This window comes from Marmota marmota, unplaced genomic scaffold, assembly GCF_001458135.2.
Source record: "Marmota marmota marmota unplaced genomic scaffold, marMar, whole genome shotgun sequence".
Taxonomy (NCBI): domain Eukaryota; kingdom Metazoa; phylum Chordata; class Mammalia; order Rodentia; family Sciuridae; genus Marmota; species Marmota marmota.
Window position 1 is genome coordinate 34,807,710 of NW_025999900.1, and position 16,658 is coordinate 34,824,367.

The window sequence follows — 16,658 nt, forward strand, 5'->3', positions numbered from 1 at the left end:
TTTTTTTTTTTTTTTGTACTCAGGGGCACTTAACCACTGAACCACATCCCCAGTCCTATTTTATATTTTATTTAGAGACAGGGTCTCACTCAGTTGCTTAGGCCTTGTTAAATTGCTGACCGGCTTTTAAAGTCTCCCAAGTCACTGGGATTATAGGAGTGTGCCACCACACCCAGCCCACAAGTCATCTTTGAGCCTCAATTTCTTCATTTCTAAATGGAATAAATCTGCCTATCTCAATGCATTGTAAATACATAAAAGTGTTTGGCAACTGCAAATGCAGTTCCCTTTCTTCAATGGAGAAGTCTAGAGAAAGAGAGACAAATAAAGATGCCTAGCTTCCTCATTCTCTCCTCCTCTGCCCAATACTCCCAACTCACATTTTCTAAAACTCTTCCCTTTCCTATCCTTCCAAGACTCTACTCAACTGAGAATACCTTAGAGCTCCACTCCTCTTTGAGAGATGTACCTTTCCCTTCATTTAACCACGAGGACAAGGACTCTGCCTGCTAAACAACCTCCCCTCTGTGCCTTACCCTCAGGAACAAGATAACCTGGCTGATGCAGAGGAGCGATGCGACCAGCTGATCAAGAACAAGATCCAGCTGGAGGCCAAGGTGAAGGAGATGACCGAGAGGCTGGAGGATGAGGAGGAGATGAATGCTGAGCTCACTGCCAAGAAGCGCAAGCTGGAAGATGAGTGCTCTGAGCTCAAAAGGGACATTGATGACTTGGAGCTGACACTGGCCAAGGTGGAGAAAGAGAAGCACGCAACAGAGAACAAGGTGAGGGCAGCTCCCTCTGACTCCAGCCCAGGTCTCCTCAGGATTCCCAGGCCAGTATGTGGTCCTGGTCCTTAACATGGCGGTCCCCCGAGATGTCTCCAGACCAGTGACCTTTGACCTTAAAGGGGCTGGGATTTGGGATTGACAGGTGAAGAACCTCACAGAGGAGATGGCTGGGCTGGATGAGATCATTGCCAAACTGACCAAGGAGAAGAAAGCTCTGCAAGAGGCCCACCAGCAGGCCCTGGATGACCTTCAGGCTGAGGAGGACAAGGTCAACACCCTGACCAAAGCCAAGGTCAAGCTGGAGCAGCAGGTGGATGATGTAAGTAGACTCAGAGTGACAGGGTCTAGATATAAAATGTCCATCTGTGTTCGAAGGGTGTGGTTGTGTGGCTGTGTGTGTATTTTGGGAGGGAAGTGTTGGAGGAAGTTCACTCTCCTGATACCTTCCTGAAGGAAACTGGAAAAAGGAAACGAAGAGGTTGATCCATTCTGAATTATGCATCTAATCCCACTGATATGATCAATGATAGAGATGGACTTTCTTATTTAATTTAGTTTTAAGCCCATATATCTCTTCCTTTGACCACAGGATTTAGGGGACTTCTGGTAAGACTATGATACATGTCTTTGAGAATTTTGTGAGGCTCCTCAAGGAGGATCCTTTCACTTCTGATATTTTTGGCAGATCTGATCATGAGTGATCACTGTTCTCTCAGATGGGTATATATGGCCTATGGATGTCCTCTCACTTTATACTTATTTAAATATCTGTCATAGCTCAAGACTGAGAGCTCCCTTTAGACAGGAACTTATACAGACACTTGTGTCTGCAGAGCCTAGCACACAGCCTGGCAACAGTAAGTGCTTATACGATGCTGAATGAATGAATATAGCTTTGAGGTTTTGTCCCACAATCATTCCTTCATTCCTTAAATATGTGTCCAGCAGTCTCTCCGTGGTAGGTGCTCTCACAATCCCTGGGAACATTTGGCCCACTCTGGGGAAGTTTTTCCAAGTCTTGGATGCTCCCCTAAGATTCCCCAAATGTGGAGTAACTGAGCTACAAAATCACCAAGTCAGGTGCCTGACCTCATGGGGCATGGCTGGGCCTTGTCTTCACCAGCTGGAGGGATCCTTGGAGCAGGAGAAGAAGGTGCGCATGGATCTGGAGCGAGCGAAGAGGAAACTGGAGGGTGACCTGAAGCTGACCCAAGAGAGCATCATGGACCTGGAGAATGACAAGCAGCAGCTAGATGAGCGGCTAAAAAAGTACAATGTTCTGCTCCTCACTACCTTTCCTCCTCCCCAGCCCTACAGCCTGCTCTGCCCATAGCAAGACAAGCTGACACCCAACCTGAGAGGCAACGCCCTCAGGTAGCGTCCATAACAAGACGCTTAAACTTCAGCAAAGGTCCCCTGGAAGAGGGCTGTGCTCCCCAAGACCCATACATCAGGGTCTTGTTGTCCTCCCTGGCAAAAAGTTTTACCTGGATCCCTCAAGCCCTTTCTTCTTATGGGGCACTCAGTAGGGATGAAAACAAGTGCTTGGTCCCTTTTGTACATGATTCTATTTGAGATCAGTTCCTTGACGTGGAGGAAGCCGTCACACAAGATCTCTCAGGAAAGTCCCTTTAGGTTTTTCAGAGAGAACCCAGAAAGCTACAAAGAAATGAGTCTGCCCACATGCCCAAGAAGTGGAGGGGCCAGTTCATTTCTTTTTCTGAGTAACTTGTGGTCCCAATTATTTCAAATCCTCCCAAAGTATACACACCCACCTTCCAGACTTGGTGAATGGTGAGTTATAGAACATATTTTGATACCTGAGGATCTTATGGTACCTCAACTTGTGTTTGCACAGGGGTATTCTCACTTTCCCAGGTGCAGAATTTACTGAATGAATGAATCAATCTAGGACTCCATTAGTTCCTCAGCCACCTTTTTTTTTTTTTTTTTTTTTTTTTGGTACTGGGGATTGAACCCAGAGGCACTTACACTGAGCCACATCCACAGAACTTTTTATAATTTATTTAAAGACAGGGTCTTTCCAAGTTGCTTAGTGCCTCTCTAAGTTGCTGAGGTTGGCTTTGAACTTATGATCCCCCTGCTTCAGCCTCCCCAGCCGTCTTCAGCCACATTTTAAAGATGGTATCTTGAGTCCTACCAAGGAAACTAAGGCTCATAAAGGTTAACAAGTTGTCCAAAGTAACAACGACAAACTAAAAATAAGCTAGTCCAATCTTCTCATTTTTCAGATGGAAGAAAAAAAGAGAGGAAAGACCCACAGAGCCCAGTTTACCAGGCTATTCCCACTACATTATTGTTGGACTTCAATCCTATGGCAGGTGTTCAGGGATCCTACATACCCCTGGACAATTTTCTGATTAAATCTATTCTCTATTTGTTTCATTGTAATCTCCAGTGATTGCTATTGGGCCTCTAGAGAGCACAGCTAGCCTTACCTCACCCTCAATTCTTCCCTACAGGAAGGACTTTGAGCTGAATGCACTCAATGCCAGGATTGAAGATGAACAGGCCCTGGGAAGCCAGCTGCAGAAGAAGCTCAAAGAGCTTCAGGTGAGGTCTAGAAAGCCTAGGCTGGACTCTGCAGTCTTTGAGTTGGTTCTCAGCCTCCCTGCTTCCCTCCTGCAGAATGTCCCATCCCTGAGAATTATAGGAGCTTACCTTGTGTTCATGAAAGGACACACAAAGCTATCACAGTGTCCCCTAAAAGGGCTGTGTGATCCAAGGAAAACATCAGAAGAGACCCTGAAAAGGTCTACATCTGGAGGGTAGAAATCCTGGTTTCCTGTCTCAGCTCGGCCTTAGCTGGGTGAATATGGGAAGACCGCTCCAGATTTCTGGGTCTCCATGCCTTCCCCTGTTACCGGTGACTGTTAAGAGCCTTTCAACACCGACAGTGAACTCTGAGGTTCTTATCTCAACAGCAGACACTGAGTTAGATCTACAGTTGTCTAATAAGACAGATACTGCTTTTAAACTTTGGTCTTTTTTTTTTTTTTTTTAACTGATTTAAATGCCCCAGACCTCTTTGTCCTTTAAGATCAAGCTTCAACTGCTTTCCTTTCAATAAAGAGAATGTATAGCATCCACCCAAAGGAAGGCTAACTCTGCTGTTCAAGCCACCTTCCCCAAATGCTTTCATGCCCACCTCTCTAGTAGAGCTAAACTCACTTAATGTTCCTAGCAGGCTAGGAGTCTTAGAGCCTTGGGGTGAGGGCCCAATGGAGGGGTCCAAGCAGGTGGTCTAAACCCTTCACATCTGGGCCCAGGCACGCATTGAGGAGCTGGAGGAGGAGCTGGAGGCTGAGCGCACGGCCAGGGCCAAAGTGGAGAAGCTGCGCTCAGACCTGTCCCGAGAGCTGGAGGAGATCAGTGAGAGGCTGGAGGAGGCCGGAGGGGCCACATCTGTGCAGATCGAGATGAACAAGAAGCGAGAGGCCGAGTTCCAGAAGATGAGGAGGGACCTGGAGGAGGCCACGCTGCAGCACGAGGCCACAGCCGCAGCCCTGCGCAAGAAGCACGCTGACAGTGTGGCCGAGCTGGGTGAGCAGATCGACAACCTGCAGCGGGTGAAGCAGAAGCTGGAGAAGGAGAAGAGCGAGTTCAAGCTGGAGCTGGACGATGTCACCTCCAACATGGAGCAGATCATCAAGGCCAAGGTGAGCCCAGCTCCACCAGTCCCCTCCTCCAGGACCCTCTACCTATCACCACTTTTCCCCCTTTTTTTTCTTTCTTCCTTGATGGCTCCTTTTCCTACTCGCCTTCTTCTACATGGTTCTCTAATCCCCTCCTCCCTTCCGTACTTTCCCTCTTCTTTTCTCCTTTAATTTCTCCCCTTCACTCCTTTCAGCCCCCACCCCCAACATCCATGCATTGTTCATCCCTCTCTCAGGCAAACCTGGAGAAGATGTGCCGGACCCTAGAGGACCAGATGAATGAGCATCGAAGCAAGGCTGAGGAGACCCAGCGTTCTGTCAATGACCTCACCAGCCAGCGGGCCAAGCTGCAGACTGAGAATGGTAAGCCTGGATCCCAGTATCTGGGCCTCCTGAGCCACCGCAGGCTCAGGTACACACACCCTTCACATGCACATGCATAGCGTCTCTCCAGAAAATGGGACCTGAGGGTTAGGGAGGGGTTGGGGAGAGAGAGGAATGGCTGACTTTCAAGAGTTGAGAGTGCCTTGGTGCCTCCCCAGGTGAGCTGTCCCGGCAGCTGGATGAGAAGGAGGCACTAATCTCCCAGCTGACCCGAGGCAAGCTCACCTACACCCAACAGCTGGAGGACCTCAAGAGGCAGCTGGAGGAGGAGGTTAAGGTGAGGCCTGGACTCCGGCAACCAGGCCCAAGCAAGAGGCACACCAACTGGCCTTGCATCTGCATCCCTTCCTTTCCCAAGAATGAAGCTTGCTGTCTATCCTCTAGTGTCTGAGAATCCCCAAAAGAAATAATAACCCAAACCCAACCACATGCTTTCTAACTCCATTTCCCAGGCCAGGGCCCTGAACCTCTCTGCTGCCATCCCTGGGTGGAAGATAGGGGGTGAAGAGGTGGCAAGAAAATAAAGTAGGGAGGCAGGTTATGGCCTTGGCTGGGCATAGGTATGGGATGCAGGGACTTCGTGAATGGGTCCTGGGATTAGTGGGACCATCTGAAAACTGAAGAAAGACACTAAACTGGACCTTTTCCTAGCACTTTGCTGAGTTTATGAAAAAAGGGAAAGAATCTGAGTTAAAGAATCACCAGAGCTCTATACTAACCTGCCTCGTATAGCCTGGTGATCTTGGGGAAACCTCCTGACCTCTCTGAGTCTCTCTTTCCCCCATAAGTTGCAGTGGTGAGATGGCTGCCATGGTACTGGCGCTCATTGTTATTAATACTCAGCAAAATGTGCCAGGTCCACTGGGGAAGCCTAGGGAGCAAGTTGAGATTGGCGTGAGGAGATGGGCAAGGGCTGGTGTTGCCTCATGGATGAAGCTGACCCTGCTTCTGGTGTCCACCTCTCCCCAGGCCAAGAACGCCCTGGCCCATGCACTGCAGTCGGCCCGGCATGACTGTGACCTGCTGCGGGAACAGTATGAGGAAGAGACAGAGGCCAAGGCTGAGCTGCAGCGTGTCCTATCCAAGGCCAACTCAGAGGTGGCCCAGTGGAGGACCAAGTATGAGACAGATGCCATCCAGAGAACAGAGGAGCTGGAGGAGGCCAAGTGAGTCCCAATCAGCTGGCCTCTGGCTGAAGCCCCTTTGAGGTCAGGACTTTCTGCCAAGTCCTCTTCTTAGTAGCTTCCACACAGGGGATGTTTAGCTAGTGTTTGACAATAGAGGAGGACCCTGCCCCAGCCCCACCTCCTGCTCCTCTCGGGGAAGCTTTTTGCTCGCGTTATGTTTCTCATCCGAATATAAGACGAACAAAAGGTTTGTCTGAGGGCTGAGTGCTCCCATGGGGCGGGGCACTGTGGTGTGGGAGGGGAGGGTCTGCAGAAGCCCACGCCCCCTCCACATCACAGCCGAGAGGCTTGTCTAGGGACAGAGGGACACCACCCCCACCCCTCCCAGGTGCTGCAGGTCTTCCACGCCTGCCACTGAGATACTCTGCCTGCCCAGTTCTCAGTCCCTGGGGCCTGTCTTTAGGCTTCTCTGAACACTACTTCTAAGTTTTCAAGGTTATCTTCTGAACGGTTCATGTTGTTTTCTCTTGTCCAAATCTACACCCTCGTTCTTCCTCATCCTCTCCCACCCTTCGCTGGGCAGGAAGAAGCTGGCCCAGAGGCTACAGGATGCAGAGGAGGCCGTGGAGGCCGTCAACGCCAAGTGCTCTTCCCTGGAGAAGACCAAGCACCGGCTGCAGAACGAGATCGAGGACCTGATGGTGGACGTGGAGCGCTCTAACGCTGCCGCCGCGGCCCTGGACAAGAAGCAGAGGAACTTTGACAAGGTGGGTCATGGGTGGGGCCACAGCCAGTGTGCAGGTCTGGAGGGCCACAGGCATGGTACCAGTGCAAGGCCAGAGCCCACCTCCTCGGAGGCAGGGGAGGAAGGCTGAGCCCAGGCAAGGGGCCTGGAAGCACCTGGACATGGGACTGGATGCGGAGGCTGCACAGTGAGCCTTGTCCCTTGCAGATCCTGGCCGAGTGGAAGCAGAAGTATGAGGAGTCACAGTCCGAGCTGGAGTCTTCGCAGAAGGAGGCTCGTTCCCTCAGCACTGAGCTCTTCAAGCTCAAGAATGCCTATGAGGAGTCGCTGGAGCACCTGGAGACCTTCAAGAGGGAGAACAAGAACCTGCAGGGTGAGCTGGCCCCAAGGCAGGGAGGGTCTACATGTGCAATGTCCCCATGGAGGGTCTGCCCAGGGACCCCAAAGGTGGCCTAAGCAAAGAGACATGCCTCCAGCCCGTTTTGGACCACAGCAGTCCCCAACTGAGTCACATGTCCTTCACACAGAGGAGATCTCTGACCTGACTGAGCAGCTGGGTTCAAGTGGAAAGAGTATCCACGAGCTGGAGAAAGTCCGCAAGCAGCTAGAGGCTGAGAAGCTGGAGCTGCAGTCAGCCCTGGAGGAGGCTGAGGTGGGTGCATAGGGTGGGGTGGGGAAGGGGTGGCAGAGGCCAAACTCATGGCTGCAGTCTCTGCTCTCATCTCCCCTTGGTCTGTTTTGCACACTGACCCATCAGGACAGTGCCTGGCTCATAGCAGGCACTCAAAAAATATTTGGGGAAAGAATGCATGTGGGACCGCTCAACTCCATGCAAACATTTCACTTATTGTACCCTAGATGAGTTCCCATTTCCACTCACCTCCCCTCCCGCCTCTGCCTGCCTCTTTGTGTTTTTAACACTCTGTGCCTGATTGCCTCCGTTTCCTTGGCAACACCTTTCTCTTCATTTTCCTCTTTGTCTTCATGCCTGGCTCTCCACTGTGAGGGCCTGAATCACCTTTTCTTAGGCTTGTTTTCATTTGCCTGGTACATTCTCTTTCTTCCTTCTTCTTTCTCCTTCTCTGACTGAGTCACTTACATCATTCTCACACTCTCTATATCCATGGTTTGTGGACAGAAGCCCACCACACACACCCTGGGCACTAACTGTCAGCCTCAGACCTCTCTCCCCACCCTCCTCCCAGGCCTCCCTGGAGCATGAGGAGGGCAAGATCCTTCGAGCCCAGCTGGAGTTCAACCAGATCAAGGCAGAGATTGAGCGGAAGCTGGCAGAGAAGGACGAGGAGATGGAGCAGGCCAAGCGCAACCACCTGCGGGTGGTGGACTCGCTGCAGACCTCCCTGGATGCAGAGACACGCAGCCGCAATGAGGCCCTGCGGGTGAAGAAAAAGATGGAGGGCGACCTCAATGAGATGGAGATCCAGCTCAGCCATGCCAACCGCATGGCTGCTGAAGCTCAGAAGCAAGTCAAGAGTCTCCAGAGCTTGTTGAAGGTACATAGAGACTCTTGGAAGTAGGAGGTCACCTCATCCAGAAAGGGGATTGGCTTCCATGGGTCCTTTTTAAGGGGACACCAGCCCCCTCCTGCCCTCGGTCATTGCAGAGACCTTTATCAGGTCCCTGCTAAGCTACTGCTCGTAAGGGCCTTGTGAAGACACTGAGGCCATCTCTCAATCTCATGCTTATTCTTCTAACCCTCAGGACACCCAGATCCAGCTGGATGACGCAGTCCGCGCCAATGATGACCTGAAGGAGAACATCGCCATCGTGGAGAGGCGCAACAATCTGCTCCAGGCTGAGCTGGAGGAGCTTCGGGCCGTGGTGGAGCAGACTGAGCGGTCACGGAAGCTGGCTGAGCAGGAACTGATTGAGACCAGCGAGCGGGTGCAGCTGCTGCACTCCCAGGTAGACAGCACCCCTGTGCATTCCTGGATAGAGCAGGGGCTGCAGGACTCAGCTGGTAAGGTCAGGAGCCACACAGGGATGCTCAATGCCTTTCCTGCTCTGTCCCCCACCCACCCCAGAACACCAGCCTCATCAACCAGAAAAAGAAGATGGATGCAGACCTCTCCCAGCTCCAGACTGAAGTGGAGGAGGCAGTGCAGGAGTGCAGGAATGCCGAGGAGAAGGCCAAGAAGGCCATCACAGATGTGAGTCCCCCACCCTGCTCACCCACTCCAGGCCCATGTCCCCTGGGCTAGGCAGTGAGGGTGTGAAGACTTGACCACACCATGTACCCTGCTTTCCTGTGCACAGGCTGCCATGATGGCAGAGGAGCTGAAGAAGGAGCAGGACACAAGCGCCCACCTGGAGCGCATGAAGAAGAACATGGAGCAGACCATCAAGGACCTGCAGCACCGGCTGGACGAGGCTGAGCAGATCGCCCTCAAGGGTGGCAAAAAGCAGCTGCAGAAGCTGGAGGCCCGGGTGCGGGAGCTGGAGAATGAGCTGGAGGTGGAGCAGAAGCGCAATGCAGAGTCAGTGAAGGGCATGAGGAAGAGTGAGCGGCGCATCAAGGAGCTCACCTACCAGGTGCGGGCAGGGCAGTGACTCTAGCCCTTGCACTAAGCCACAGTGACAAGCACCCAAGGGAATGAAGTGTTTGTTTTTACCTTTTCTGGGGCAAGGCTTGAGTGCAGCCCCTGGCTGCCCTATTTCACTCTGCCTAGCCCTGCCTCACCAGGGTGTCCCCAGGCCCACACATCAGTCTCTGAGTTTCCTAGCCTGTGTGCACCACCTCAACATGCACCCTCAACCCATACCTTGGGGATACACCCAGGGGTCCAGACAGGGCTCACCCAGCACAGCTCCCCGGGAAACAAATGTGTAGCCTCGCTCACCCCAAAAGATACCAAAGCCACACCAAAGCCTTTCAAACAAATCTCAAAGTTTTAGTTACTCAGGACAGTACCCTCCAGATTTCCATGGTTCTAAAATCAGACTCTCAATTAGAATTCGTTTCTCTACCAATCCAGTATGTCACCATTCCTGTAAATACACTTTGTCCTTAACCTAGATTAAATCACTCCATTGCAGCTCAGGAAATTCCATCATGCTCACATCCCCAAAGTCACTCCTGAGCTCCAGAGCCAGGGAGTTTATCCTCTATGAGGTCCTGACCTTCATGAGCCTGCTCCATAGAAGAGTACACACACACACAATTTAGGGCATGATTTCAGGAATCCCACCATCCATTCCTTGTATTCCTTCCTGGTACACATCATTTAAAATATATCTTTTCTTTTTTGGTACTGGGGATTGAACCTAGGGGCACTTAACCACTGAGCCAAATCCCCAGCCCTTTTTATATTTTATTTAGAGACAGGGTCTTGCTGAGTTGCTTAAGGCCTTGCTAAATTGCTGAGGCTGGCTTTGAACTCACAACTCTGCCTCAGCTTCCAGAGATACTGAGATTACAGGCATGCACCATCACACCTGGCAATATTCACACTTCTGGATAAGAAACTATAAGGAGAATTCAAGCGTTTAGTGTGGATCAGAAAATAGAATCAGTTCAGGATATTACATTCAGGATAAAGAAGACAAGAGAAGCTGGAGGTAGGATGCTGCCCCTAATGACTGTACCAGCCTCACTCCTGCCACCCTTGACCCCTAGACTGAAGAGGATAGGAAGAACCTGCTGCGGCTACAGGACCTGGTGGACAAGCTACAGCTCAAAGTCAAGGCCTACAAGCGCCAGGCTGAGGAGGCGGTGAGTGACCCTGCTGGGGTCAAGGCCTGGAGGAGGGACCAAGGGAAGCTGGCCCCCTTCTTTGGAGAATGAGAGCCCAGGCCCCGTCTTACCTCATCCTCACATCCCCCAACTCCCCATAGGAGGAGCAGGCCAACACCAACCTGTCCAAGTTCCGCAAGGTGCAGCACGAGCTGGATGAGGCAGAGGAACGGGCCGACATCGCTGAGTCCCAGGTCAACAAGCTTCGGGCCAAGAGCCGTGACATTGGCACCAAGGTGGGTCCCTCCCCTGAGCTGCACTTGTTGCCTCCAACAGCAGGTGCACCTGCTCCTCCAGCCTCAGATAGAGCACCCACACACCCATGGCTGCCTCCTTTTCATTTATTCCCTAATTGAACCAGAAAGCCCCAGAAGCCAACACAATTGAGTTCCCTGTGATTTCTAAGATTCTAACTTTCAATGACCTGTAAATCCCAGCCCTAGGATGGTCATCCAGCCTACAACACCCCAACTTACCTACACCCAATATATTCCAATCCCTCCCCCCAACTGCTAGATTCATTTCCCTCCCACATGAGTGGCCTCTGACTTTGCCACTCAAGCATCAGAAGGACATCCCAGAGTACCACCTTGTCCTCATCCAGGAAGCTTCCCTCTGGCCCACCCCAGAGCTCGACCCTCCAGAACTCCCCCCTCCCACTCATAGTGGAAACCCACCTCAGGGTTTCCATCCATGCCCTGGTCTCACCTTTGTTTTCTGTGCCCCCTGCCCACAATGCCTGTCTCTCCAGAGCTAATTTGGACTTTGTTTGTTTGTTGTTTTTTTCTTTTTTTCAAAAGGGCTTGAATGAGGAATAGCTTTGCCACATCTTGATCTATCCAGTCCTGGGGGTGCCAATGAAGACCCAGACACAGCGCCTTTTATAAGAGCCCCTTGGGAGGATGCAGAATAAAGCAATTTTCCTTGAAGCTGAGATCCTGCCTCTAGACTGTTCTTCACTGCCTGACAGCCATGGGGCCCAGATGGGAGTGGGGTAGGGTTCTAGAGGAGGAGGGGCAGCTTCAAAAGTCAGGCTAGGAGGCTTCTCCATGGAGTCTGTGAGGCTCTGAACCCTCCTAGCAGCAGAACTGGCCCATGGAATCTTCTTCCCCACCCAGCCAAATCAACAGAGGGGGGACACCTGTTCTTCCAGCCCTCTTCTTGGTCTAGCATCCCTTAGGGTAAAAGGAACTTTAGGGAAACTCCTAAATCTCACCTAGAACACACTGAGTCCTACACCTCAGCCCCAGTCAACACCATCCGACACTGGTATTATCTGGATCTGGGCCATGGGGAGGAGGTTTAGTGTGAAGGGGCTGACCAGTGCCACACAGAGGTGTGGGCCACGCAGGCTGTTGAAGTGATGGCCCTCTATGCCGCAGCCCCTGGCATGTCTCAGAGAACACAGCCTCTACATGGCTGTAGTCCACGAACCCTTCCAACACCATCCCTCACAGGGCCTAGGCCTCTCCCTACCGCAGCCAGGAGAAAAGCACCCTCAGTATAGCTATCTTTCTTCTCTCTCTCGTCCCAGGGCTCAGCCCCATATTCCAGGTACTCCTTTCTTCTCCCTTATTTCCCCACTGTAACTTCCATTCTCAAGGCCTTGCCCTTAAGCAGCTGCTGGGAGATGGGGTTCTTTGGCCCATGCATGGCAAGCTTTCTTAAGAGGAAGTAGGCAGAGGAAGGAGTAGAGGAGGGACTAGGGAAGGCCAATAGGCAAGACTCTGAGGAGGAGGGAAGGTACAGGTCCCTGGAGGGTTGGGAGGTGGAGGAAGGAGAAAGGGCCCCTTCAAGAAAGCAAGCCCAGCCTTCTTGGAGTTACTGCCACAGCTGGGCTGTTTAGGGTGGGCCTGGGACTGTGGGCCTGAGAGACAATGGGACCCTTAGCTCCTCTGGGAACCTGGTCAGCCTTGGACTGAATATCCCTCACCCCCACCTCTGGACACACATACTCCATGCACAGCCAGCTCCTGTTCCCCAGTCCTCCCTGGACTCTGAGCACTAAGTGAAGCAGTCAGAGCAAGGGCACTATGCCATGGAGGAGGGGACAGCAGTATTGAAAATAGCAGGTGAGGGGAGGGCATTTAAAGGGCACAGGGATGGGAAAAGGAAAGGGCTGAGGGGGTACTGTCAAGAGAGAAGGAGAACCCAGGGACAGCATGAGCAGTGGAAATGGGGAAAAAAGAGAGACCAGACATGAGGAAGCCTTAGAAGGAACCCAAGCCCTCTCAGCTTCCTCTTGGCTCCCTCTTCACTTCTCCCCTTCCTAGGAACAGACTTGGAGAGTAATGAAGAGATGAGTAGAGAAAAAGAAAGACACGTTTGAAGATGGAAATACATGGAAAAGTTATGGGAATCTAAGATCTAGAACCTAATAGAGCAAGAGTTATAGATGCTGCTAAGACTGCCAGTCTGGGTACAGATAGCAAAGTCAAGGGCAGGCCCCAGGTTGAGTCTCTGGGGGAAGGAGGAGGTTGAGAGGGGATGGGTGAGAAGAGGAAATGAGGGGAGCCTCACACAGAGAAGCTCAAAGAGCAGGAAGTGACAGTGGGTGAAGGGAAGAATCCTTGGTCACCTTCAGATGCAAGAGTCAGGAAAACCAAGGAGGAGAATAAGCAGGAGAGAGGTAGATGAGGAACCAGAACAAGATGTAAAGGCAGATACAGGCTGAGAGCTCTAAGAGGTTGACCTAGACAGGGCAAACCTCATGTCAGACCCCAAGACAGGCAGACATGGGCCCAGAAGAAGCAGAAGCCTGGGCTGACTTTGAGATGGGAAACCAGGCAGAGGGAAAGAAAGGTCAGACACAGGGACAGACAGACAGACACAGGGAACCAGGCAGAAAAGGGGCTACCCACGCCAAGGAGAGCCTGCCTCCTGGTCCCCCTCACCTGTGCTGGAGGCTCTCTCCTGTGCCTGCACACTCCAGGACTCCCAGCAGAATGCAGAGCTGGTTTAGGAAGCAGCTGAAGAAAGATGGAGAAGAGTATGTGAGAGCCAGGAAAGAGGAGGGGGCCCAGCAAAGGAGGAGGAGGGCAAACCAGACCATACAGGGGGGTAGAGCCAGGAGCCAAGTTAACTCCTTCCTTCTTCCTCCTTCCATAGGAGAAACAGGAACCGCCTGCCCACCTTCACCCTTCCCATCCATACCTATACCAAGTTTGGCATGCTCGGTGCACTGAGTTCCCTGAGGACAGAGCCTGGTCTTTGTCACCTGGACCTGACCCAACCTGACCTGGTGTTCTCAGCCCCTTATCATGTCCCCAGGGCCATGGGAAGCAGGCAGTGACGCACTGGGTCATGGGCTAACCCCCAGTTTGCATACTGGCACCTTGAGTGACCTAAAGCTGGGAACAGGTGGCCTGCATCCCCTGGGAATAACAATTTGGCATATGCACCTGCAGAAGATGGGGATGTGGGATCAACTCAGGTCCCTTCAAGGACACTGAATACAGGGTAATATTTCCCCTGGTGGGAGATGTATGTTCTTGATCCCCATAATGGGGCAGTGAAGTGTCCTAGGGGGTTGATGACCTTGGGGGGAAGTCACATCTTTAATGGAGAGTGCTCCTACCCAGAGAGGCTGACCCCTGTCTGTCCTACCCACCTCCACACCCTAGAGCTATATTGAGAGGTGATAGTAGATGGCGTGGGAGGGGGGAGCTGGGAGATTGTTCCTGGGTGTGAGGGTGTAGGGGAAAGCCAGAGCAGGGGAGTCTGGCTTTGTTTCCTGAACACAATGTCCACTTAGTCATAACAGGCACGGCCTGTTGAAGACCCAATACCTACAGCCTCTGAGAGGTGGCGACACTGGAGGATGGGGAGGGGTGCCTTGAGGGCCTGGACACTTAAGGACGTCATGAAGAAAGCCATGTGAGTATGGGCTCCAGAAAGGTTGGGAGGGGACACCAGAGTTCTACCTGGGGTGGAGGGCCGTCTGCAGAGCCCCACACCCTTGGAATGCAGAGCCTGGGGCCCAGCTGGTGTAAATCCCCAGGACTGCCAGGCGCCCCAGCCATCCTCAGCAGCACCTGCATCCTCTGGCAGCACAGAGAGGCGGAAGGGAGCAGCCCCCCACCCCCACCCCTCCTCCCTCAGGCCCCAGGATTAATGCCTCTGACCTCTCCACCAGGAACGAAGGATGGCAGTGGGACAGTAAAAACCTATGTGTGCAAATGTTGGTGGGCAAATGTGTGCATTAATGTGCATAAAAGCAAGAAGGGAAATCTGCAAGCTTAAGTGGGTAAGTGAAAAATCTGCATGTGTATGGCTGAAAATGGCCATGGACTTATGGCTGGTCAAGTCTATATGTGAAGGTACTAGACTGTAGGTCTCTGTGCAAGTCTGCCTGAGGCTGTGTGGGAGAAACCTCACTGTATGAGGGAGCTGGATGACAGCCACTGTACCAGAAGCACCAGGAGTGGGGTGGGAGCCCCAGATGTGCCCCCAAATCAAGGCAGCCTCAAGTTCTCTAGAGAACACCTGGCTGGAGACTTGAGGGATAGAAACCAAGCAGAGCATTTTGGGCAGAGTAAGGGCAGGACAGAAATTCTTTTCCTGATGAAGGGAAACTGAGTCAGGGAGCTGATGTCCTCTCTGGGCATCCTGGTTCTAGCCCCCAGACCCCAGAACTGTGGGACTCCAGGTTTGAGAGAGTAGGGAGATGCTCTCAGCCTGAGGCTGTGTGAAGACAGGCAATGTAGAAAGCAGAGGGTAGGGAACCAAGGAGGGGGGCCTGTGACTGAGGGATAGGGGACAAGTATTTGTCCTGCAAGAGAAGGTGACCCTCGCCCAGTGTGTTCAACTCACCCTTCAGATTAAAAATAACTGAGGTAAAGGCCATGGTGGATGGGGGAGGTGGTGCGAAATGGTCCTGTCTTCTCACTATCTGCCCATCAGCCCTTTGGAGGGGAGGAATGTGTCCAAGGACTAAAAAAAGGCCCTGGACCAGAGGGGCTGGGGCAACGAACCTTTCATGGGCAAACCTGGGGGCCCTGCTGTCCTCCTGTCACCTTCAGAGCCAAAGGGATCAAGGGAGGAGGAGCCAGGAGGCAAGAGAGGTGGGAGGAGAGGGTCCCTCCGGAAGGACTCCAAATTTAGGCAGCAGGGTGGGGGAAGTGAGATATAAAGGAACCAGAGCTCTGTGGATACACAGAGACTCGTCCGACACAGGTAAGAGGGAGTTTGGGATGAGGGCTCTGCAGCCGGTGCAGACAGCTCCCCTCGAGGGCTCCTGTCTTCCTGGGAGTAGGGTGCGGGTCCACGGGTTCTTTTACAGCTGCCTTCCTCCAGCTTAGGAAGTTCCCTTCAAGAGTGTGTTTCTACTGCAACACCAGCCCTCTTTCTTCTCAGACTCCATTTCTCTTCCTGCACCTTTCTGAGTCTTGCACACGCTGCCTCCTTCCCCTCCTTTGGGTGTTTTCCTTCCCTTGGTCCTGATCTTATCAGGCTTCTTGGTCTTTACCAGTCCTTGTCTAGATGGTGCTTCTCTACCTGCTCTCTCCCTGGCCCTTCCCTCTTGGCTGTGTTCTAATCTGCCTCTCTGTGTCTCACTCCGTGTCCACATGTCATGGCTCACGCTTTTACTAACTCTTCGCCCTTTTTTTTTTTCCTTTCTCTTTCTCTCTCTCTCCCTCTCCCCACCCCCACCCCATCCCAATGCTGGAGTTTGGTGGCATGCTAGGCAAGTGCTCAACCCCTGAGCCGCGCCCCCAGCCCCTTTGCGTCTGTTTTGCTTTCATTCTCCCTTTCTGCCTCACTCCTTGTTTTGATCTCTTCTGCTCAGTCTGGCTCTCTGGGTCAAGTCTCCTCTTCCCAGCTGGCCTGCATCTCTTGTTCATTCTCCTGTCTGTTCTTCTCTCTATCCTGTTGCACCTCTGGGCTGCCTCGCTCCACCTGTGGTCCCAACTCTTCAGGATTCTCTGAGAAGAGATAACCAGGTGAGAACCCCCCCCCCCCACACTTCCTCTGTAAACAGCAGATCAGGTTTCTCCTGCCAGGTCACTGGACTAGGGTCCTCCGTCTCTCCCCTAAGCAGCTTAGCACCTTCCCTTGGCAAACTCAAGTCAACCCAAACCTACAGAAACCCCTTTTTGAAATCCACCTTCAGGTGACCTCGGAGGGCAAGGAAAGCAGAACTCCCAGGACAGGACAGGGGATGTCTCTTATACAAATCTA

General features: G+C 52.4%; 2 protein-coding genes and 3 long non-coding RNA genes across 7 annotated transcripts in view; 2 read left to right on the forward strand and 3 right to left on the reverse strand.

The window, feature by feature from the left end:
• LOC125615272 overlaps positions 1-2,017 on the reverse strand; it is a 4,288-nt gene extending 2,271 nt beyond the window's left edge. Inside the window, exon 1 of the long non-coding RNA XR_007345857.1 lies at positions 1,881-2,017. This is a non-coding gene — a long non-coding RNA (uncharacterized LOC125615272). The remainder of the gene's footprint in view (positions 1-1,880) is intronic.
• LOC107147983 (myosin-7) overlaps positions 1-11,412 on the forward strand; it is a 22,443-nt gene extending 11,031 nt beyond the window's left edge. The window contains exons 22-39 of the mRNA XM_015492574.2: positions 543-785; positions 934-1,110; positions 1,915-2,060; positions 3,275-3,365; positions 4,082-4,471; positions 4,705-4,831; positions 5,011-5,129; positions 5,822-6,018; positions 6,563-6,746; positions 6,932-7,097; positions 7,252-7,376; positions 7,930-8,238; positions 8,447-8,650; positions 8,770-8,895; positions 9,002-9,277; positions 10,362-10,457; positions 10,580-10,714; positions 11,279-11,412. Coding sequence (XP_015348060.1) covers positions 543-785; positions 934-1,110; positions 1,915-2,060; positions 3,275-3,365; positions 4,082-4,471; positions 4,705-4,831; positions 5,011-5,129; positions 5,822-6,018; positions 6,563-6,746; positions 6,932-7,097; positions 7,252-7,376; positions 7,930-8,238; positions 8,447-8,650; positions 8,770-8,895; positions 9,002-9,277; positions 10,362-10,457; positions 10,580-10,714; positions 11,279-11,296 — 3,129 coding nt within the window. The 3' untranslated portion in view covers positions 11,297-11,412. The remainder of the gene's footprint in view (positions 1-542; positions 786-933; positions 1,111-1,914; positions 2,061-3,274; positions 3,366-4,081; positions 4,472-4,704; positions 4,832-5,010; positions 5,130-5,821; positions 6,019-6,562; positions 6,747-6,931; positions 7,098-7,251; positions 7,377-7,929; positions 8,239-8,446; positions 8,651-8,769; positions 8,896-9,001; positions 9,278-10,361; positions 10,458-10,579; positions 10,715-11,278) is intronic.
• LOC125615271 lies at positions 4,542-7,008 on the reverse strand. Of its 2 annotated transcripts, none has more exons than XR_007345856.1 (3): positions 6,880-7,008; positions 5,572-5,723; positions 4,542-4,932 (listed from the first exon to the last, which is right to left on the reverse strand). It is a non-coding gene; the product is annotated as an uncharacterized LOC125615271 (long non-coding RNA). The 2 variants fall into 2 exon arrangements; XR_007345855.1 differs by having other exon boundaries at positions 6,827-6,960.
• Positions 10,696-13,639, reverse strand: LOC125615273. Its single transcript, XR_007345858.1, has 3 exons — positions 13,533-13,639; positions 13,373-13,447; positions 10,696-10,826 (listed from the first exon to the last, which is right to left on the reverse strand). It is a non-coding gene; the product is annotated as an uncharacterized LOC125615273 (long non-coding RNA).
• Positions 13,640-15,563: 1,924 nt separating this feature from the next.
• LOC107143932 (myosin-6) overlaps positions 15,564-16,658 on the forward strand; it is an 18,033-nt gene continuing 16,938 nt past the window's right edge. Inside the window, exons 1-2 of one of the 2 annotated variants that reach the window (XM_048798804.1) lie at positions 15,564-15,653; positions 16,397-16,420. The gene's annotated coding sequence lies outside the window, so the exon portion shown is untranslated. Of the gene's footprint in view, positions 15,654-16,396; positions 16,421-16,658 lie in introns of those variants that run through there. The other variant, XM_015487762.2, reaches the window with a different exon arrangement.